The following is a 24,481-nucleotide window of genomic DNA, read 5'->3' as shown; positions in this document are numbered from 1 at the left end:
TTCTCTTATTATCTTATATTATCTCATATATTCAGTCCCTCTCCCTCCAGTTACTTGAGGAACATATTTTATTTTATAACTACATATGCAGTATGGTATATTCTTCAAGCCTTTACAAATAAATTTGTGGAAAGGAAAAAATACATTTTCTTAAGAGTTCTAAGGCTAACCACAGCTTTGGGATACCCAGATTGGTCCTAATTTTACTTTATTTACATGTGCTAGGACTTCTAGAGTTATTACCTCATTATATACACCCCCAAATTATCATAGATTTCTGACGGTTGTTGCCCTCTGCTTCTCTCTCTATAACAGACATCCCCCTGTCCTTTTTAAAAACTACCAGTTGTATTTTTAGGACTCTGAGACTTTCTTCTTGATTTCTTAGTCCAAATATCAACTGAAACTGAGCTTTTTATTACTATGAATCTAAGATTCTTGAAATAACAAGACACTGCTACAGCCTCTTCTTTTATTAAAGTAAGCATGTACAGTAGACACTGTAGTTCTGCTGTAGCAGACTGAAGAGTCTCACACTTGATTTACTATTGTTCTAACTAGTCTGTCAGATGCATTTTTGAGGGCTTCGTTATTCCGGTGTGGTCACCCAGATACTTCATTCATTTAAATGGAGGAATTTTAAAGAGAAAAATGGATGTGCCCTGATGTTAACATCAGAAAAATCCAGACAGTGGACTGAGAAAAAACAAAAGTTGTATCAATGCAAAAAATGCATTGATTTGAGGAAATACCTAGGGAATACAGATCAATAGCTTTTCAGTTATCAGATTTTTAACATGGATTGACTTTCTTCCAAACAGCCTACTTCTACTTGAAATGTAGAAAGCAAAACAAAAGTCACAACTCCACAGATTCTATCTTATTATCTGGGTGAAGGACACACACAATATACTGTCAATAAAAGTAACTACACACTGAAATCACAGAGGATTTTAGCACCACAGAGGTACTAGACCAGAAATATTGTTTCATTCCTCTAGTGTAAATATCATCAATTGCCTGTGAAGGACAGGAATATAGGTATATTACTCCCCTGTGACATTTTGAACTGGTGGATAACAGGTCTGCAGGACTTCTTTTTCTACTCCAGACCACATAGGACAACAGAATTAGCTTGAGGACAATAAGAGACAGAGATGGACCAGCTCAGTTGGGCTGGCAGTAGTGGACAGGACAGGGGCCGTTGAACTGCACTGTTTGCAGTTGACTACTGGGATCTCTATAAAAGCAAGACCAGAAGGCAGCACAGGCACTTCAAGTTCTAATATCAAATAATTGACTTGGTTACAATCCTTCTCAGTCTTATGGCTGAGAACAGCTGCTCTGTGGTCCTTTGCTTAGGAACTGTTATTTTTGAAAGTTTCTCATTGCAATTATCACAATGTTCTTTTGTAGTGATTTTGAAGCTTAGTATAGTTATTATGTAGTCCTGTAACTGCTGGCACTTTTGTCCATCACTTTAATGCTAACAAGACTACTGAGATTAAAAGCTTCAAGAGCAGGGACCTGTTTTACTTTGAGTCACTGAAATGACTGTCAATTTCTGTACTACATACTTACTAATACTTACACACAGTAGAAAGTTAATATTTTGTCCAAAAGATAGAAAAGGGGCTGAAATCACTCTGTTCTCAAGGATAAACATTAGAGACAATTGCTCTGTAAGGACATGCAGAAAGAGATGGAAAAGATGGAGAGTAACAAAGAGATATCACTTTGAGAACTTTGCGTCCAGTTGAATCACTTCAGAAGAATCTTAATGTAATTTCCTTTCCAACCACTATGCTGTGTAAAAATTCATAACACACCAAAGTGCTGCAGAAACAAAGGTTAATTTGCAAACTGCTACAGGAGATTATCACAAAGATCAGTATCGTAGTGGCAAATCCTTGTTACAAAGATCATGCTTGGTAACTAATGTTGTATAAACCAGCAAGATTTGGTTGCATAGGTTTACTTTATTCTACAGTTGTGCTGTACACAATAACCCAAGCTGAGTAGCCTTTCCAAAGTGTTTGTCAAATGAAAACCAAGTGGTATTGGTCAGAGTGCCAGTTGGGTTTGGGCATTTGTTAATGCTTCTTATATAACTTTGAGCGCACAGTATTTAATCAGGTTTGAAGCAGAAATTGAGATAGCAATGAAGGAGCTAAAAAAACATAATACAAGTGTCTGTGTCAGGTCACTTCAGGTAATGGTCTTTTCAGAGCTGTCCAGGTTTGAAGTTACACTTCAGTTTGCACATACAAAACCTGAATAAGGTGAGAGACAAAACACTCAGCCCCACTGAGAAGGCTGGAGCCTGCCTGCAAACCAGTAGCAATCAAAAATATACCAAATCATACCAGCAGCACTGCTTTGACTGACCAAGGTACAGTTCTAAGAATACTGTCAGGCTTCCAGTGAATATTAAGTATGTGAAAATCACATGAATGGACAAACCAAAATTGACAGCAATTAAATTGCTTTCCTTTAACCCCTTTTAGGACCATTAGGCTTCATGTCTTTGCAGGATGAGATAACATTAGTGGTTTTGCATACAAGAGAAAGCAAGGGATGCCAAAATTTCTGCAAGGGAACACAGCTACCTAATGAATGATTTCTGAGCTCAGATGGCCCCGGCAGCTCTTACCAACTCTTTCAGTAGCTGTAGGTAGGAACTTGCACACTATCCATATGTTTTAAAAATGTCACAACTAATTTCTGCTAATGCCATCCGTTACTGGTTCCTCTGTGCTAAAGAGTGTCAGCAATTCCAAGCAGCTAGTGCCATACGGAAAGAATCCATTCCAGCATGTAAACCACCAAGCAAGATTTGAAGATGATCCCTGTGGCACAAGCTCCTACGTTGGACCTTACTAGATCCTACCTGACAAGAGCACTTTGGCTGTTCACAAGATACCTGGATTACAAATGTTCATAGTTGTGCTAGAGCTTATTAAATACGAAAGTGCCCACTGCTGCCAAATCCATGAATACACACACCTTAGTACCAGACTTGAGTGCAGTATTTGCAAACTGAAATTATGTACTAAAATACTGACCAATCTGCCATGCAAGACCATTTCCATTACAAATTTCAAAGCAGAATTATGATATTGTTTCTACTGAACACCTAACATCTTAAATATGCCTCACAGTGCATCTCTTGCTAAAAAATATACTTCACAGTACATCTGTCCTTGATTAATGAAGAAAATTAATTAAATGAATGTGTAATTATTTACCTATGCACCTTTAAAATGGTGACTACAGATAGTGGAAAGCACAACTGGTATTTCATAATGACAAAGAACATGTTACCAATGAGAGGGTACTGTCTTTGGGTACACAGCCATTTCTTTCAGCAAAGGTACACATTTCTAAGTCTACAGACAGAGAAGCTGTTGAACTTGGAATCAGAATTTATTGCTTACATATCTGGCTCTAAAAGACAGAATTTTTGGCTTAAGTGAACCTTTTCCCCCTTCCTCTTTGCAAAACAAGCCAGTACAACCCAAGGCCCTGGCCGCCTTCAGAATTTAAAGTATTGTGAACTTTGTTTTGTTTTGTTTTTTTCCCTCTATTGGCTGTGGATGTGATAGCCTCATACTCTTAAATCTCTCCTGCTAGAGAATTCTGTAAGTCTGGCTATGCCTAAATATTTTTAAAGTCAGGCTCAAAAGAGAAAGTAAGCTGTTCACATTATGAACTACTATGGTGCCTAAAATGAGGATATTTGTGTATCTAGGGGAAGTTTAATTCGCAGATTGGGCATATAGTTTCCTGTAGAATTTAGGATAAAAACTGGATTATCACTAGTTTATTGTATTTTTTGTGCTAAAAGACATCCAAACTAGGCAGCAGGCAATGCTGTTGGAAAATATGTTGTTTATGCCAGTTCCTCATTTGGAATTGCACAGAAGGATGGATTCTCCAATGAGGTTTCAAAATTCTGTCCTACATTTAGAATCTTAAATCAATTCTGTTACTATTAAGGGTAAGACATTTCTTTCAAAATATATCTGGAGGACATAGAAGGAGAAGAAGCAGAGTAGGGACTGGAAGCTAGGTTTCTTCTACCCCAAATGAATGTGTGACTACTACAGCCATCTTTAAATCCAAACAGATTAAAAGATTTTCTGCAAACTATTAGAACTCAAATAGGAAGGACCAAAGGACCTTCTGCTCTTCCTAAATCTTTGTGATTGCAAGCTCAGTTTTAAGACGTTGAAGATGTTCAATACTAGCTTAAGTAATTTGCTTTCTCTCAGGTGCCTGTAAAGGCAGACAGATGTAAGGTAAAAACTGGCAGTTTAGAAATTTTCACACAGAGCAAGATTTTCAATATCATCTTCTGCAACTCAGGCATATGTTCTGTGTTGAAGACATTTGGTTATTGACACAGAAGTAAAAAAAAAAAAAAAAAAAATCCCCACCTGTACTTTTCAGTCATGTTTCATAAGGTTGGATGTGGCTTATTTTACACTGCAGGACTCAGCTCCCCAAGTGAAACAAATAAGAAACGCTGCATATGAGTTCTCATGGGATTTAGGCATAAAACCAGTGCTGAACATTCTCTCGTGATCAAGATGTTTGTGGATGTGTGCACATTGTGCAACATAAACTGAGGTAAGACAGTTTAAGTGCCTAAAAAGAAGGATGTCTCTCAAAAAACAAACCTAGTTTCTGCACGTTAGGTATGAATGCTTGAATCTCTGTTGCAGAACTAGTACCTGCTACTTTCCTTTAAGATGGGATGCAGCTACCTTTGGAAATTCAGCTTGGTAATTCTCACTACATAGAACTCTGTTAAAGTTACTATGCATTCTAAGAGGCAAAGAACCTCATGAGATCATCCATCTGATAACTGGCTTTAAGATTGCTTATCACAAGCTTAAATTTTTTAGAGAAAATATCAGGAAACTTTCTCCCACAGCAACTAATAAAAGATAAATAAAATTATGCATCTACTCATTTGTGGTACCCAAGCTGTCTAAATTAATAATAAAAACTGAACAAGGCATGATTCATAATAAATCAAAATATAAAAATGAATTTTAAAATCAGATGTCAAAGGTGATGTCAGTGGAATTTTCATTAGCTGCCTTTTGTACAGTCTCGTATTTTCAAGTGTGACTTAGAGTTTTAGAAAAATATCGATATTTATGATTTGAAAGGAATGGAAGAGATTTCTTGCCCTCTGTTCACATGCATCTTTATTTAACTCTATGAAACTCATATCCAAATTACTTGCTTTCTTCAGGAAGTCTCACCCCTCAAAATAATCCTGCTTACTTCTTTATGAAAAATCGTAGGGGAAAAAATAGTCTGTTTTTGGTACTGCTGCAGGAACTTCCTCCATCTTAACATCCTTCCATTACACACACTCTTGGAGAATGCAGCCTAGGAAATGCAGGAAGAAAGCAATGGAGCTACAGATGCATTTAATGCCTTATGTAAAACCATCCCCTGAACATCAGCTGTCAGGAGCACTCTTCATGCTCCAATAGAACATGCATCAGATAACATTATTCTTATGGTACATTGTGCAAGAACTGGCCATCTGGACAGGCAGAAATCTCTTCAAGATCCACCTTCAGGATTCCAGCTGCCCATTATATGAACAGAATGTACTTTCTTCTTAGTCTTTGCAGAGTATTTACATTGATTCCCTACATTATCTTCACATGAAGAGGAAATTAAAGACTTAATGAGAATCAGAAAATCCCAGGTTAAAATAGCCCTCAGCAGATCATCTGACCCAGTTTTTTTGTGGAGAAAGGAAGCCTATATGAGATTATTCAGCACCCTGTCCAGTAACATCTTGCAAACACCCAGGGATGGAGACTCTACGATGACCCTCAGGAAGGTTGTTCCAGTGAACGATCGTTCTTACTGAAAAAATATTCAATTTTATCTTGAAATAAATGTCCTTAAGCACATAAGTTTATGTTCTCCTTCCAAATCATTACAGAATTATTAAACCCAGCTTTGAAATCAATCTAGACCTTTCCCATGCACCAGAGCTATGAGGCCATTCCTCACAGAGGCTTGTCTACTTTATTCTTAAAATTGCCAGTGATAGCTCTTGTCTAATCTCTTTACAGACCACTGCTCCCATATTTTGAACATTTTTTTAATAATACTGAAGCCAAGTATTCTGGGCTTAATATAATGGTTTATCCTAGCAACGACTTCCAAAAAACTTCAGTCACCCAAACCCCAAACAGTTTTAGGCCCAAAAAAACTTATCAGGAAATGCTCCCCCTTAGTCCTATAGCTTTATTTTTTCCAGAAAAAATGTCAGTTTCTTCAGAATGATCAATTTCACATTCCTAGGGCTTGCAGTATACAAAGGTTTTAGTACAAAAAAATCACCAAACTCAGTTTATTTAATAAGAAAAAATTGTTCTGATATTCCCAAACAATGTCCATCTTTTCTGTGACATAAAAAATGTCTTTCAGTTCTTCTACAGTATGTTAAAATTTATATCTTCCCTTCCCTACAAGAAGACAGGGAAAGAGAACATGATTGTGGTCAACAGTAAAAGCTCATGCCTCACAAGCAGCCCAGCTCTAAATTAGTATTTGTAACCTAAAGGGCATAACTGAATGCATAAAAAAATCCAGAGCTTTACTAACTACTCATTTATTTGTCATCCTGAAACAATATAAGTTTTGGTTTCTTTGTTTTGGTTGTATCTGGTTAGGAAAGACTGTAATCCTGGGCAAATGTGAATGAACTGCTCAGTGAATAACAGCTGCACATGTGATCTAGTGATTGGATCCTGCCCTATGACAATGACTTCCTATTATTCTGTTTTTCTTGCTAATACACAAAAGTGGTTAGTTGACTTAGAGGATATTTTTTCCTAAAATCACACTGTGACATGAACAGACTCCTCTTTTCTTATTTGCCTCAGCCACCACTGACAAAAGACAAAATAGTCCTTGCAAATATATGAAAAATGCTTCATGACAAGGAGTACTGGAGAAAAAAAATAAATAGAAAAGATAGGAAGCAATGGAAACTGAAGAAGGAAAATCCATTGGTATGTCTTGAAAAGCATGAACACTGTCAGCTAAAATAAGATAGCAATTAGTACGGGATTTAGATTCTGTAACACGTGAGAAATAATACAACCACCTACTAATTGGAGACAGTGCTATTCAAATGTTACTGATGAACAAAGACTGGTACATAATTATGTGAAAGGAGGGGGAGGGTTACAAGAAACATTTCAGTCTAGTAGACTAAGCCACAGCTGAGGGAAGCTAAAACAATAACCATGAAAACAAGCATTAATAAGCTACTGTCACAGTACAAAGAGGATAAAGAAGAACATGTTTGTTTACACAATGAGCCAAATTTTGTCTAAAGACAGACCTATCTTTCACAACACAGTCATATACAGATATGCACAGTATGGATATACATATGTCCTATAAAAATATCATCATATTTTTTAGTCTCTTTAGTAATAATTTTGACAATGTGAGCTGGGAAAAGTTACATGTGATTATTTTTTTTAATTACTAATATACTTTTTAAATTTTTAATTGTGACTATAAAAAACAAATGCTTGCATCTGGCTTCTGGTTCCTGTTTAGCCACTAATAATCACTGGTTGTCCCAAAGAGATAGAAACAGCAAGAAACCTCATGTAACAGGGATGTTGTTAAAAGAAATTCATTAATACTGTATTTGCAGAGCACTCAGATACCACAGTGAGAAACAGCACAAAAAGGCCTATGAGGAAATTAATCATTCTGCATTCAGTGCAGGATCTGGCAGATGTGCAATGAAGAAAGCCTAGAGACATACATTAAATATGAAGATAAGAAAAGATTCTAGCCATTACCAGCAGAAGTAATATCCTATGAATGAATATCAACTGCCTTAGGCATTAAATGTTTGATGTATTCTCATTCAATATAAGGGAAAACCCTCTGATTAATATGGTAATATTACAACAACTACCAGCCAGGTATTCTGTGCAAAATGCAGATAGCATAATTAAAGTTTGCTGTAAATATATGCTATGGGATTAGTAATTCCTCATTTTTGCATGCTTAGTTTTGCAACTAAATAACATTCCCACAGTCCAGCAACTATTGGTAAATGTACATTATCTCAGCAGCCAGAGAATCCTGTCACCACAGCTGACAGAGTGTGGTATGTGTTAGCACAATAAATCAATCCATGTTCCACACTGCAGCCTCTGGACTCCTGTAATCAAGCTCCCCTTCTTTACAGCTACCTCAAGTAAGTCAGGATAGCATAGAAAGGTTAAAAAAAGGTTACTGGAGTGATGACAAACATGCAGGTTCACAGCTAGCTCAGATATCTGCACTGGCATTGCAACTGTGAATTACTAACTTTATTTTATTCCACATCAGTTCAGTTCTGCTCCCCAGTCTACATAAGATATGCTTTATCTTACCCCATCAGCCCACATTTGAAGTCAGATTTCAACCTTCTTCTCTATTAATCAATAAGGACGGCTGCTGCAGAGGAAGGATGTGTGGAGAGGACACTAGGTAGGATGCATTATTGTGATGGAAAAGATCTATAAAAGCAGCTTTCTACAGTTCTTCAGAAATGGGGAGAAGAGGCAACGGGACTCAATGCATGCCTGTCTAGAAAAAGGAAAGATGTGCTGGAATAATCTGTCCAGCAGAAATATTTTCAATTTCTGTGTTAAGATGCAGCAGTATAGGAGCCTACCATGGTTCCTTGTACAAAAAAGCCAAAACTGCATGAAAACATGGATAACCGAGTACTGGTCTTCAAGCAATCCCATGTGTTTAAACTGATTCTACTTTTTTGAGGCTACTTAAAGCAGACACGGCATGCTACCTGAAGATTCCCTTAATGGTCCCTGGGCAATATATTAACAGGTACATTCATGGCCAACAGGCAAATTATCCCTTGTCCTGGACTTAGGAATCAGTCTGTACCACATGAGGGCACAGCCCGGGGGTTCTGATAACTCAGTCTGCTGAAAAGAAAGGCAAGACTCTTCCACTCTCTTCATACAATAGCAATTCTCTCTCATATTCAGCAGCACAGCTTGGAGACAGTCTGACTCGTGCATACAATCTGCCTTGGAAAGAAGAGCCAAACCTATGCCCACCTAGCAAGGTGAAGGCAGACTCAGAAAGACATGAAATTCCCAGAGTCCCACTGGCTGTGTATGTGCTTTCTGTCCATACTACTATGGCTTGAGTGCCAAGCAGGTTTGCTGCTTAGGATCAGTCAGAGTCTCAGAGTCGTTTATCAGGTGATGAACCTCAGAGTAGTGCTTGGTCTCTCTGCTGCCTAATTCAGACTGACACCACAAGTCGGGGTTTGGGTCTGCTCAGACAAATATATTCTGGTTCTCCATCCTGAGAAGCTTCATAACTTGGCTGAACTACTGATTTGTTTACTGCTTTCTTCACCAAGAGAGGAATGTACCTGTTAAAAGGGTGCATGGCATATTTTAAAGACAAATCTGACTAGTTGCAGGAAAAAAATAATTAGTTGTTTTCATGCATATAAGTACAAACAATAATGCACAGTTCCCTTTCAATGATCAGTTCTGACAGATTTCAGAGGATGCAGATGGCCAGCCCCTCACAAGCAAAAAGATTAATTATTTTTGTAGATAGGTTTTCCAGGATAGCATAACAAAGATTAATGGTATCTGGGTTCTTTTAAGCTAGCCTCATGCTTGACTTCTAGTTGACACAAACAGGACATACCATAAACTGCTCATACAAGGTCTACTCATTTCAACATAAAATTAAGACAACTGAATCTGACTGAATTTAAAACTAATTTATTTCTTCTCAGGAATGCAAAACCAAAGAAAGATTTATCTAACTTCCATGGAGATAAAAACCAAACAACAAACCTAAATGAGTGAAAGAATTGCAACAGAGCTAGCAATCATCTTGCCATAACCAAGACATTCTAATAAAAATATCAGTGCAGAAATTAACAGACCAAAACATGGAGTGAGAAAAAAAAAACAAACAAAACATAGTGAGAAAATCTAGAAGTTGTAATACTGATGTTTGAGAAAGGTTGATAGTACACAATGATATATACAATTTCAGGGTTCAAAGACGATGACAACAAAACTCACAAGAACTACTAGCAACTTTCTCCAATCTTTTGTAGCTTAGAGCACAAATATATTGATAATTTCATTTAAATACTGTAAGATTTCCTGTCTCAGAAATCTAGACAAGGCATAAGGGAAACAGAAGCTAGTAAAATGTAAACGCCTGTGTTCTGGGGTTTTTTTAAGCTCACAGGTTAGATTAATTCCCACATAAATAGAAGGAAGCGTTAAAAATTTCTCCTCCTTTTCTAGCTAAAAATTTCCCCTCATCTTTTCTTGAAAGAGGATAATTTTTGGTATTGGGTATTTTTAACAAAAGATACTTAAAATATCAGTTGCCAGTACATTGATGTGAATGTACAGGCCTACCTCTCCTATTCTCCGACTCATAGGAATTTGGGATATTAGAATCACAGGGAAAAGAAACAACTTTTCAAAAGTTAATTTCACTGACATTGATGTTAAAATACCTATTTTTTTTGAGCACATCAGAAAAAGACACTCCACATATATCTGACAAAGTATTTTACATATTCTTACTAGTTATAAAAGGATCAATATCTCTTTTGGTTATGTAGCAGAAATCATCAAATCCCTGGAATAGGTAGTGTCACGAAATTATGAGGATCTATAGTTATTAATTTTTTAATTGAATTTAAGTTTATTATATTTAAATAACATGTCAAACTTGATTAAAAGCCAATCTCCCTCAGGGATAAGGACGTCCATTAGTAACATTCTTTTACTTGTGCAGTGAGGAGATTAGAAGGAATTGAAACAAATATAGATTGATTTTTCTGGGAAGAGGGTGCCCTTTATTCTTCACTATGAACAGTTATGCTGTTGTTAGGGTGCTTCTATACATAACAACTCCTTTGCCTAATTAAATTTTTTAGAGTTTCCTTTGTGATCCATAAAAGTATCTTTGTCAAAAATGATCACCATCAAAACATGTAAGCTCTTTTTGATCTTTGAAAAGCGCACCTTACCCTTAAAATCATGCTTTTATCAGATATAGATAACTAAGAGGAGAAATGTGTATGAGATTGCTGGAACTCCTAAGAGAGACTAATTTCTTTCAGCAATTCTTACATTCCCTTTACTATTTTTCCACACAGTTTTACATAAAACAAGTTCATTCATGTAGTGCCAGTGTGCAATCCCTCTTTGTATAGGGATTTTTGAGCCTCAGAATAACAATTAGGAAAGCAGAGACCAAAGAAATATATTTATCACAAAGAACCTTGTCAGCTGGTTAAATCTGACCAATGGTCTATTTTCAAGTGCTTCAGGATCATCAGTACCATACACATGTTCTTTTATTAATTTACTTTGCTGTTGCTCAAAAGAGGAAAAGTATCTTGTCCCACAAGGTATTAGCCCAGACTCTCAGGTTATATTGCCACTATTAAATGGCTACAGGCAATTTAAACACCTCTCTAATGCAATTTTTATTCGCTTGTGAACTGCAAACATTAGCTACAGTAACAGTTTCAGATTTCTGACACCTGCGAACCAGAGAAAGCTGACAGATTATGGGGTAATAGTGCAACAGCAGTAGTGTGCATTTTATGCACCATCCAAGCCTGCATTTTAAATAACAGGAGCATCACACAGCAACCAATGGCAGAATGACTTAAAGACCTTGGTCTTACCCTTTGTTTTCAAGTCGTTTAATACCTTTGATTCCATGGGCAGTTTATCGCTCACTAGCTTTATCTCAATATTTCGGGACGCCAGTTCAAGCAGTTTTTCAAAAAGACGCTGACCCTGGGAAGGACATTAAATGAAAGCAGAAGCTTTTAGACACAGAATTGATCAAACTGCATATCAACAAATTAAAAAAGCATGTTAAAACAACATCTTTATAAACAACATCTGAGTAACTATGTTCCTAGATATGACTAAACCTACCCAAAAGGTAATGCAACTCAAATTAGTTTTCTTGGAGAAATACTGCTCTGAAGGCCAAAAATGTTTCTTACTTTTTCCAGATTGCGCAATATTGACAAGATGACAGGTGTCAGGCAGAAAATGAAGTGTCCAGGGGTTTTATGCTACATAAGCATATTTTGACATTAACTTTCTTCTAAATAATCACAATCTGTTGACATGGTATTAAAAGCTCAAGGAAAACAGTTTATTACATTTTTTTGTATTGAGTGATATTTGTGCAAGTGGTTCTAATCACAGTACAACACATTCCTAAGTAGTTGAATGCTCATCTTCAGATGAGTTATACCAAGAAGGAAAATAATGATCTATAGGCATTTTATGTGCACTTAATTTTTATGCTGCTGCAAAATTTTACTATTTAAACACTATTTCTAACACAGAACAAGAAAAGGAAAGTGAGCTGGATACATGTCAAAACAAAAATTTTATATGAAAAATAGAATTCTAATTCACCATGTTTTTCCATATCCAAGAAACAAACAAGAAGTAAAACTTCTGATTGCATTGTAAATGGTAAAATTTTAGATTCAGTATTTTAAATAAAATAAAAAAAAAAATAGTAACATCCAACTAGACCATGTGAATAATATACTCTCCAGTGTAACACTCCTGTGTTGTTACCACAATTACAACCAGTGCTCACTTCCTTGATGCTGTTCTAATCTGGTACTGCAAACACCATGTTCAATTAGCAGTCCAATACAGAAAGACTTTGGGTTTATGACACCTACCTACACAGTTCACTTTAGATTCAATTTAATGTTTGCCCCAGGGTAAACGCTAAAGAAAAAAGCAATAGCTACACATCAACTTTCAAACAAACAGGTAGAAGATAAAGCTCTTCATAGAAACATGTTATGTAATTCTCTGTACAAACCAAGAATCTTAAAATAATCCTTCCAATCAACAAAATTGACAAAACCAAGGACAGTTTGGGTTGATATGATGCAGCATGGACCAACAAAATCTCAGACAAATGCCCTCCCCAGACACTGAAAACCCATTAGCAGCAGTGAGGGGAAGGCTTAGAAATTTGCCCTATAATTGCCTAGACAGATTGATACTTTGAGCCTTGCTGGGCTTTTAGCATTACACAGTGCTTCCCCAGTCTAAAGTACAGACCTATTTTCTATTTTCATATATTATTTTGAATATATGTGGCAAAACTAAAATACCCATCCCCCTGAAATATAGCTTTCTCAAAAATATCAGTCAGCCAGAGGCTGCAATGGAAACAGAACTACTGCTTGTTTTACTTTTGCCATGTATGCCAGCTTGCTCACTCAACTCCATAGTACAGCTCCCTGCTCATCCCAAGGGCTCAAAAGACCTCTGCAGCGAACACAATGTTGCCATAGTGAAAGCATTAAAGACTAGCTAACAGAACAGAAAAACAAAAACATTCTTTGCAACAAGTTCTAAATGCTTCTTTTACTCAGATTCAGCATTTCTCAAGGTGACTAGGTGGTTCCATATGTAAGAAATACCATTCATGATTTTAACTCACACACCCAAGACTCCCAAGTTGCTGTGTAAGTCAAGGAGTGGCTTTCCCTCACGTACCTCCTAAAAAAATCCCGAATTCTTACACCAGAGATCGTGTTGGGTCTTTTTAAGAAGAAGAGCAGATGTTAGAGAGCATGTAAGAATTAAAGAGGCAGGAGTGTGGAGGAGATGGATGCTGCATATGGAGTTATGCAGCTGCTGCAGCCTGATTCTGGGGAGCAGAGATGCAGTGACCAGTGTTGCTGGGTGCCCTGCTCCCTCCAAGAGGGTTTTTTGTACAAGTTCTACTGTCTGGAACTCCTAGACTCTAACCAAATCTGGGAGCAGCCATCACTGTCCTGCTGTCTGCTGAATTTCCAATCCTTGCTTAGACCTATCCCCCAGCTACCCCAAAGCATCAGGCTCCTGGCGTCTCAGAGCTCAGCCAGCCTTTTATGTGCTTCCATATGGGGCCCCCAACTGGAAACACCAGCACTTTTGGTTTTCATTAGCTACACCTTTGCAAAAGTCAGCACAGAAATTCAAGGATTAAAAGGTGTGCATTATGCATATTAACTAATACCATGTAAGTAGAAAAAGCTATTCAGGTTCTCTGTGTTGATTCCATTTACTACATAGACAGATAAACACCGTTTTTGTTTAGGTTACCTGTAAAAATTGATTTTGTCTAAAAGAACAGCAGAAAATTCTGGCATACAGAAATAAACATGGAAAATGCATTCATAAATTCAATGAAAAATTATTATCATTATCAATACAAATTAATGGGTTAACTGTTCTGACAAAGAAATGCTTAGAAAATTAATGTCTAAAACTGATAAAATTAATTGCTTCAGGGGATGGCTCCTAATTGCATTTCCTATAACTACAATAGGTAGTTATTTTTGGATATTATTATCACTTCTACCTGCAGGAGATTATAGTCATGTATTATTTATAAAAGCTTTGATAAACAAGCCTGGACTTTCTGTATTAATTACAGTTTGGTCAAAAAAGAACCTGGCAGCACCTCCTGAGTTTTCCCTGATGTAACCAACACAGCTGTCTCGTACAGACCATGCTGCCTGCTGAACAGCCCATCCTATGTGTTCATAGATTGCCTGGAGTGTAGCCCTGCATGCCAATGAAACCATCTCCTCTGAAAATGCATCTGTTTCCCCATCAGGGACACCACAAGCTATTCAATTACGGCATTTTTTTTTCCAATTATGTTTATGAATGGTAAAATCTCAGATTGATTCAACATTTAAAACATTTCTAAGTAGTGATGGTTAAAACTAGGAGTGACCTCACCACAAATATTTGTATTTAAACAGGTACATAAAAACAACCACCAGTGACAAAACTGGAAAGAATTTCCTTTGTCTCACCTATCACTGCATCATCCCTCAGCAGGCATTCATACCCCCAAGGCTTAAGATCTACGAAGAAAACTATGAAAAATTCACAACTAGCTTTTAAAAGTAAGCACATACGACAGTAAATGGGGTTACTAGAAATTCTTCCCACAGTGCTGAAGAACCTAGACTTCTTCTCCATTAATATTAATTGGAAACTCAGTTTCTACAATTTCTGACATGTTTACTTGCAATTTTACTGGTTTGTTCTATGAAAAGGAAAAAAGATGGGACAGAAGGTCTGAAATGTTTTGTTACTGCTGTCAGAACATTTGAAATGCTTCTACTGAATACAAACCCTTATACTGTCATTCAAACCACATTCCTTTTGTGAGACAATACCAGGCTGCTGCACCACTACGTGACAGTGATCAGAAGCATTTCTATAAACCCAGCTTGTGAGGACTGAGAAATAGGAGCAGCCACATGCTGTGAAACTGCTACCTGATAGCAAAATCTGCCTTTTAACAAATAATACCACCAGAAATCTGCTTATTCTGATAAAATATTATTTTGCACTTTTTGCTGGGCTGTTTGAAAAATACCAAAAGTGACAAAATATAATGTAGTAAGTATTTATGACAAGAAAAAATTTTTTGCATGGTGGCTTTAAACCAATCTCAAACATCAGTCACAACTGTACCTGCTACAGAAAACTGGTGAATTAAAATAACCCCAAAGTTGTCAATACCAAAAGGTCCCGAAATTTCCCCCAATTTATTGGCAGACTCTAGGCAGGCTGATTGAAGCCTCACTGATTTCCCTTGTCTACTCTTGTCTCTGTCAGCATAGGCTCCTCATTAGAAATAAAATGGGGAGATACAAACATGAAAAAGCTGTATTTACTGAAGGACTCTCAAATTGCATTATTGTATTCTTCAGTATCAGATTCCTACAGTTAAGAAAATGCTTATCTTTTTAATCCCACAAAAAAGGTCTGGTTATCTCATAGACTTTTCTTCTGGTTTTATACAGATATATTTCTACTATTTTTTCCCAAGTTTTCCCAAAATCAAGCCTCTGGGCATATTTCTAAAACATCACTAAAAACTATATCATGCTGGCAGAAACCAAGAGAGCAAATAAATACAGAAATCCTAACTTTTACAACTGCTATTTAATACAGAACAAAGAAACCTTAATGCTTCCCTCTATTCTTCTAACTAAACAGCTAATGCAAAGGAAAGGAATATGCTTTCATTTTAAAAACCCTCCTTTCACTGAATTTATTTTGCATGCCTCAGCCAGTACCAGGGAAACACCATTACCTGAAGAGGAGAGATGTTTATGTTAAGATAAGCTTATAGATCTCTATGGCTGATCCTATCCAATTTCCACTGGGAGTTGCTAGATTTGGAGATATCCTCTTCATATTTATTTGCATTTTTAAGTAATTTTCAAGGAAGGGAACTTAAGCTCTTGAACTAACATTTGTTCTACCAAACAAATCACTTAAGCTCCTTGGGCAATGCATGTGTGAGTGACTCATGACTTCTCATCAGAGATTCATTACAAAGCTGGACAGCTGCCTTACATGAGACAGAGTATCAGATGGATGGGGGACTTCTTTCACCAAGGCATATGGGAGATGCACAGTAGGTTGGTGAATAAAATCAGAAGCATCCATTTTTTTATGTGATACTTGTAAAAATCAGATGCAGATCTGCCCTTGATCATCTTATGTTTATCCAAATATCCACCCACAGACAACATACACATGGCAATACCAATAAGCCATGATGGCATTGATTCTGATTTGTGAGAAACAAATTAAAGTTTGTGAAGAACTTGCTGGAAATCTAAAAGGTCACTCTGAATTAAAGTTTCAAAACATAAGACGACCCAGAGGAAATGAACTGTGAAAACTGTGAACTGGCATGATCTTGTATTAACCTCTGTATTTTCACTGAAAACGAATCAAAAGCCATCCTCAAAAAGAATAAAAGCTTCTATTTTCCTCTACTGTCTCTAAACATAGATTACCACAGGAAAAGTCAAATACTCACATTCCACAAAAACTTCAGTGCTGCTACAAGACAAACTACCCTGCTATTTAAAAACACACATATGACAGTACAAACTCGCCAAAATATGTGGATTTCTTCTGAATGAGAAAAGCAGCACAGAGAGAATCCACTATTTTGCCAAGCAAATATTTGTTTATCTGACTGTTTTATCTGTTGAAGAACAGAAACACTGTCTCATCACGTGTCTGTCTTTAGAGAATCCAATTTAGCAAAACTCATCATATCAGATGACTGAGTGCAGCTGTTGTGACCTGGTCAGCTCAGCTGGCAATGAATGTTTATTTAGATTTATAACAACAAAATACAGACAAGCAAGAGTCGAGGGCACCAGGTAATGTACACATAAACAAAAATACAGAAAAATACAGCAGGAATTTCTGCAATTTAATATATGCAAATGTATACATATCTATGTCCAATATACATTTGGACAATATGTGTATGTGTGTGTACAAAGTTGTAGAATTTCCTGCTGTAGTTTTCTTCAATATGTACATTGCCCATATGTGTGTGTACATGTATTTATGCATCTATGCATGTGACTACACAGAAGTATACAGAGAATGTAATTAAACCTTGTAATGAATCGAGAAAAAGAAATCTAGCCAACTCTGCTTTTCTTCAAAAACCCATGTCTGTTCAAGTGCTCTTCTGGAGAACCTTGCCCTCCAATATGACTTGAATATTCATAAAATGGAAATTGCTACTTATATAGCAGGATGTGAGTCCATATGGAAAATGGTTATGTCCTTAATTTCTCAAAAATAAGACTTATTCAAGGAACAACTAGAACTCATCCACTAAGCACTCTACTACCTGGGAGTTTTGCATCTCATCCCCTTACCTTTCATAATGCTTCTGCTATGCTGGGCAAATTTCCCCAAACTCAAATTGTAAAGACTTGAGGGCATTTGACTTATTCTTCAAACAATTACTAGATTATAGTTACTGAAGCTTCTCAGAAATTTCACTTCCACTTCACTGAGTGGTGAAAGCAGATGTAACAATACAAGTTTTCTCCCTTCCCTTTCACAGAGTGAGCTCTGTGTACATTCTCTAGGGCAGCAATTTGCTAAGAAACACTGCCTCTTGGCAATTTTTTAGCAATCAGACTGGCCAATAACAATATAGTGTTTTAGCATGAATAGACAAGCTTAACAGAAAGATCTATCAGCTGTTCTGGCCACGCTGCCCTACAAATGAGAAAATGACTGGAATATTAATTGCCTTTAAACAGAAGTAATTACTCAGTTTTGTAAGACTATTAGCAGGCAGAAAAAGATAGCTAGAATAGAGTATTATGAAAAATGTTTTATTTTTCTGGCTTTAACTGTGCATTTGAGGACAAAAGACCAAATCCACTTCTTAGACATCTCTTCTTCCTTTCCCTGCTGAATGGTATCTTACAGTTTTTACTTTGCAATGCAAGTGTGGAAAAGGGAATGGATTTGATGCTTAACTACTGGAATCCCAATTTAAATTTTGCTATTTTATATCCTCTGTTTGGGATCTGTTGGGCTCTGCCAGTTTTGAAGCAAATGACATGATGAATTTTTTTTGACAAAATATTTTTGAAAGATTCATGTACATACCAATTCATGCACATCCTAGAAACATCTAAGGCACTATCTCCTTGAATTCATCTGCATGAATGACAGTACATGGGTTTGAAGCTACTTAGGCAATAAATTTAAATAAAGCTTAGCTGCACAATTACATTGTGAAGAAGTCAATATTTTGATATTCCACATAAATCTATTCACAAACCACATTCCAATATTTAGAAGCATTCTAAAATGTAGGATTTGCATTACATTTTCTATTCATCTGCTCATCTTATATTTTCAGTATTTTAAATGGACATGCAGCAAACATTTTCTGAAGAAAAGTTAATGTATGCTGCTCAACTAGGCTACATCTATTTCAAAAGAAGCAGAATATAGTTGGTTAGAATAACAGGATTTGCCTATCATCTACCAAAAGGCATTTTTTACTGCACTGCATCAACAGAACTAGAAAGGAAAGCCAAGAGTTTATGCCATGGTAAAACAGAGTCGATTCCTTACAGATACCTGGCTGTCATTTTAGCACCATTTCATGTCCGCTGAGTGGCTACTTTCAGCAAACAATCTATCTAGTGGAAAAGAGGAGATACTCTCAGCCTATCCCTTCTTCCATGTCTTAGTTTCACAAGTGATGCTAAATGGAAACCTTTCCTTACCATATTTCTAAGAGGATTGCTCTCAAGAATGAAGTTTATTGGCACAGCATCACTGTAATGCATGTCTGCCTTATTCACTATGATTTATGGGTTTTCATGCTGTTTTTAATTGCAGAAATCTTGAACACTGCTTCCTCCCAAGACTAATTTGGAAAAGCTATGAATCATCTGATACAATATTGTTCTCTGTAAGTGCAATTCTATCAATCTATTTGGATAGAGAATTAATTCATATGCTTGCCTTTTATTTCATCAGTAGCATCAAATATAAAATTATTGTATAGATTTATGAATATTACCAAATAGGTGGCTATGCTAATATAGATACAATTTGACAGCTTTCTTAAGGTTACACAATGTTTTTCTTTCCTAAAATGGAAGTGTTACAAGTATATGTTGGATGTTATCCAGTCCAAGCAAACTGCTGCTCTTAGAAACTTTTGTATTGGCAGGAAAATCTCCATAAGAAAATGATTTTTAGACTACCCAAACAAATAGTTCTGCTACAGGGAAGGGTTTTAGTTCTGTAAAATTAAGTTTGGCAATAAGAACAAACTGTTAAGGTCCCACTCTTTTGTTAGGCTAGAACATACCTGGCATGCTGATGGATGACTGTGATTGAGGTCCCACTGGGAAGATACTATGTCAACAGACTTTTCAGCCATATTAAGCAAATTCATCCAGCCTTGGAAAAGAGACAAATGGGATGGTGCACTGTCTGAATAGTTGATCCCTTCAGGAATATTTTCCACAAGAGCAACCCTGAGAATAGATAAGGAAAAAATAACCACTTAGCAAAAGCACTTTTTTTATTAGAAGGCTCCAAATTGTAAAGAACTTCAGATTTTGGGCCTGGAATTCAACATCTGCTCCCAGAGGCTCTCAGCCGTTTGCCATCCTGTAACTCTCTCTGAAGCATCTGACTGTCATGCTCCACACTTCCCAGAACAATGAAGTGCAGAAGTGACCTATTGCTAAAGCAGCAAAGCCAATCAAGCTTTCAAAGCTCTGAAAAATTAGCTTGCACAGAGGAAAGGTTATTTCCTACAACACAGTAAGTGGGAACCAGTCCTTAAGGTGAGCATGGGAAGAATGAAACAATCTCCTCTTTCTTTGCCACTGTCATCTCTGAATATATTTTCTTCTCTCTAAAGAATGTGGCAAGATGTACACTCCTGGCATTCTCTTAGGTCTGCTTTTACAGCTGACATTTGATTACACTGAAGATTCTAAATATGAATTCTCCCTTTCCAACTGCTCTAAGCTCCCCAATTTTTTTGCTTTTGTTTACCTATGTAAGGCTCTAACTGGGACCCAGTGGTTATAAAAAGAATTACAACCTTTTAGTTTCTTGCTCTTTTTGGAAAGCTCTTTGATCTTACTCTCTACAGTATTCAAAACATTTTCAAATTAGAGTACACAAACTCATATGGATACAATCACACCCAGGAAGCTGAACAAGCATCGTAGCAAACTGTCATCTTAAAACATGCTCCTTTGCTTCAGAGAAATGATGTGTTTCATTCAGCACCTCACTGCTAGATTTCCTTAAATTGCAGCAGGTAAAGCTTCTTTCTACACTTAGTAGAGGAATTTTAAAATGAAATAAAGTCAAACAAGTTCTTCAACTCTGTCTTTAGGTAAAGAGAATAAATTTTCATATAAATGCCTCCAACATCTGCCACTTCTACTGTGAATGATACAAACTAGATGTAGGAAAGCTGTAATAGGAACTTGGAGAACACTCCTCTATTATATACAAGTAAATCAAGCATTTCCATACTGGTTTTATACTTGTCAATAGTGTTAATTATCAACTCTAGTAATACGAATATAATTTGTAAACGTTAAGTAAATCATTATGACAAAATTTCAGGGTAAAAGAGATTTGTACACATTTTGACTCTTAGAAAAACATATTAGTGCAGTATATACTATTAATTCAGTTCATCCTAGAGGGCTCACATGGAAACTTTTAGAGCTATTTCAGAATATCAAGAATGATATTGTAAAGTGAACCCATTAAAAGACTGAAGATTGGTACTCTTAAACAATGTTAAGACAACCCAGCAAGAATTGTGACAAAGTAAACCCATGGTCATTATCACATTCAATCTCCTGGCCTGGCAAAAAATCCCACCACCCAAACCAGAGCAGGCACAGCTCCTCCTGTATGTTCTTTTATTCCCCCAAATCTGTCAAACAACATAGGTATAAGCTGCAATTACCAATGACACTCTCCACAATTTACTTTGAACACACTATTCTATTTATAAACATTTAACTTAGCTATATTGCAGTAATGGAGTTGGAAATCAGCAAATAAAATGTTAAAAACACAACTAGATTTTTAAATATCTTTAAAGTATATTTTATTCTAAAACATTCTACCTACCTTGTTTACAAAATTTCTGAAATAACTAGTGCTCTAAAAATCAAGTGCTCTTTTAAAAGCATTTAATAATAAACTGTTTTACTCTAACACTCAGAGTTTTAAGCTTACTTTTCCAAATAATCCTGCTACAGAATTTCATAAAACTTTGGTTAGATCCCTTGAAAGCCTGGCTTGTTCTTTTTCAATAGTTAGGCTTACAAATCATATTGCATCGGCTCTTAGCATGCCCATGTTTCCAGAACTTTTTTATGCAGAGTTGTAGGACAGCCACCTTCAAAGAGGAAGAAATTGAAGCTGAGAAGATAATGTGGTCTCTACAAGGACATGAAATCTCCTTCATAATCTAGTTGCAAAGATCAGAAATGAATGCACCTCTTTCTGAAATCTTCCATCCCCAACTCAATCACATCTAGATACAGTAAAGAGTTATTCTGAATATGCTTCAAATATATTCTTAATACCAAATAATTTTTCAAAAACAAAATTATGTCAAATGTGGTTCTGATTTAGCTAGAATTTAAAAGTCCACAACACTCTCTTGAACAAGCAGTGACCAAAATTTCCCAACATTAGAATATTGCTTGACATATACAGTGTTTTCTAGTGGAACCCATGCAAATCAATTACACAGGAGCCTACAAAATAACTGACAGGACTAAATCTGTCACAGTCACTTCCAGTGGCTGTTAGTAGTGTTTCCTATAAGCTGTACTGAACTTGTGCCTCATTGGAAAACATTAGCTTTACTTCCACTTCTCCTGTCTCTTTCTCTGGCAAGTTGAGAGCCACCAAAAACCTAACTCTGCCACAGAAGGCCTAAGATGACCTGGAGATCATGTAGCTCAATGCTCCTTGCCAAATGAGGGCCAATCCAGCAGGTTGATCAGGACACTATCCAGTCAGGGTTTTGCATATTTCCAATATCTCCAAACCTAAAACTCATCATATTTGAGATGATGGACCTGACCCAGCCAAACACATACATGTTTATTTCTGACTTCACACTATTTAGGTGTGCATTAAGCTATAATGCAGAAAGAGTTGTGGGTCATTGCTGTTCACATACATTTTGTTACAGATACATCAAGATATGCACAAAAGTTGGGTTCTTCCTCATTTGTCATGGGTTAAAACTTTTTACTTTTTAAAAGAAAGTAGCAAGGAATATTTACTGGGCAATAAGGAATTCAGCTCCTCCTAAAAGGGCCCTTGCCAAGGACAAGGTGCCTCTTGGCAAGGAAATTTGTCCTGACTATTGCTCTTCACTGGGAGAACATCTCCCAGCTTCTGTATCTGTGTCGCATTCACCAGGCTGTGAGACCAGCACTAAAGAGCACACATGACTGCACAGCTCCTGCCATTGTATAATTTGGGTTTGGTTGTCCAGTAGAAGCCAAATACATTCCAGTTAACAAAACTGTTATTCAGAACAGACACTATCTGGTAATATTTTTCTTACTCTTCCATTTTACCAAATAGCAAGTACAGGGCAGTGGTCACAGCAGCAAGCCTGAGTCCGAGAAGGTTTGGACAATGTTCTCAGGAGCACAATGTGATTCTTGGGATGTCCTGTGCAGGGCCAGGATCTGCACTCAATTATCCAGATGGGGCCCTTCCAACTCATCATATTCTATGATTCTACTTTGTGTTCTTTAGCAAAAATGAAAGGAAAAAAAAAAAGGAAAAAAAGAAGACATTTCATCTAGCTAGGGCACTAGTTAAAATGTTGTTTTCAGCGTGTAGATTTCTCTTTAATGATGAATTGATTCAGCCATAAAATTCCGATGTTAAAACCCAACACCAAGCTCAGAAGTAACACAAAAAGCCAACCACCAATTTTTTATACTAAGTGATTTTGCATTTGTAATATCCCCTTTTTATTTGTCACAATAGCAAAGTTCCAATGCTTAGTCAAGATGAGTTTCATTAAAACTTCTGTGCAAAAATTTGAGTTTGCAAGCCCCAATTTCATCAATAAAAGCTAAATTTAGCTTTCATTTTTGTTCCAATATGACCCACAAAGAGGTTCTTCAAATATGGCATTACAAAAACTTCCAAGAGAGAAGGTCACTTACAGACCTTGAGAAAAGTTAGACATAGTAACATAATTTACTCTGAGAAAATGGCATATTAATGAAGCAAAACACTAATGTGCCATGGTGATTAAAACAGATTTCTTGATTTCCTATCCTCAAAATCATTAGCAGGTAACCTTACACCTGTTGAATGAAGATCTCCTTCTTCTCTCTGGTTCCCTGGTGCTCTATTTCATCAGAGAATGCCAACATAGGCTTGTCTCTTCAGTTTTACAGTTGAATATCCTTAAAACTACCTCACACAGACTGAGAAAGTAATGTTACACAATTTCTGTGAAGTTAGACAGAGAGACAAGGGTCAGAGTGAGATCAAAACTCCTCTTAGCTTAAAGAAATGGGGCAATAGAAGAGTATTTGACATAAGGCTGCTCTATTTCAGACAAGGGAGAGAAAAAAAGGGAAGATAATTGAGAAAGGGATATGAATTCTGCCCCAACACTATGGTCCTATTTAAAGATACCCTCTTGTGACTCCTTTTTCTTTCTTTCTTAACCCAGAAGCCCTGGAATCACCATCCCCCGGCCTGAAGGACCACATCTACTCACAGAGCTCCAGTTCAGCTTATAACATCAGAATCTTAATGTTTATTCCAAACCTACCATCTTTCTCTGTGCTTTCAATTAAATCTTTCACCATGTCTCTTTTAAACCCTCCTCATCCTTCTTCATCACATCCCTTCTACCACTCTTCCCCATCAGATCTAATCATTAGCCGTCATCCTGGCCAAGAGCACCTTCTCTTCAGTTCTCAACTGAACCACAGCTCCAG

General features: G+C 36.7%; 1 protein-coding gene across 10 annotated transcripts in view; it reads right to left on the bottom strand.

Annotated features, from left to right (window-relative positions):
- PLD5 (phospholipase D family member 5) overlaps positions 1 to 24,481 on the bottom strand; it is a 172,206-nt gene that overhangs the window by 49,454 nt on the left and 98,271 nt on the right. For 5 of the 10 annotated variants that reach the window (XM_004176409.6, XM_072927280.1, XM_030268568.4 and 2 more), the window contains 2 exons: positions 19,816 to 19,984; positions 11,771 to 11,885 (listed from right to left, as the gene is read on the bottom strand). In XM_004176409.6, the coding sequence (XP_004176457.6) occupies positions 11,771 to 11,885; positions 19,816 to 19,984 (284 nt within the window). Of the gene's footprint in view, positions 1 to 8,447; positions 9,950 to 11,770; positions 11,886 to 19,815; positions 19,985 to 24,481 lie in introns of those variants that run through there. The other 5 variants (XM_072927282.1, XM_072927281.1, XM_041715293.2 and 2 more) reach the window with 4 other exon arrangements.

This window comes from Taeniopygia guttata, chromosome 3 (assembly GCF_048771995.1).
Source record: "Taeniopygia guttata chromosome 3, bTaeGut7.mat, whole genome shotgun sequence".
In the NCBI taxonomy this organism is placed as follows: Eukaryota; Metazoa; Chordata; class Aves; order Passeriformes; family Estrildidae; genus Taeniopygia; species Taeniopygia guttata.
This window is presented reverse-complemented; position numbering and strand designations above follow the sequence as displayed.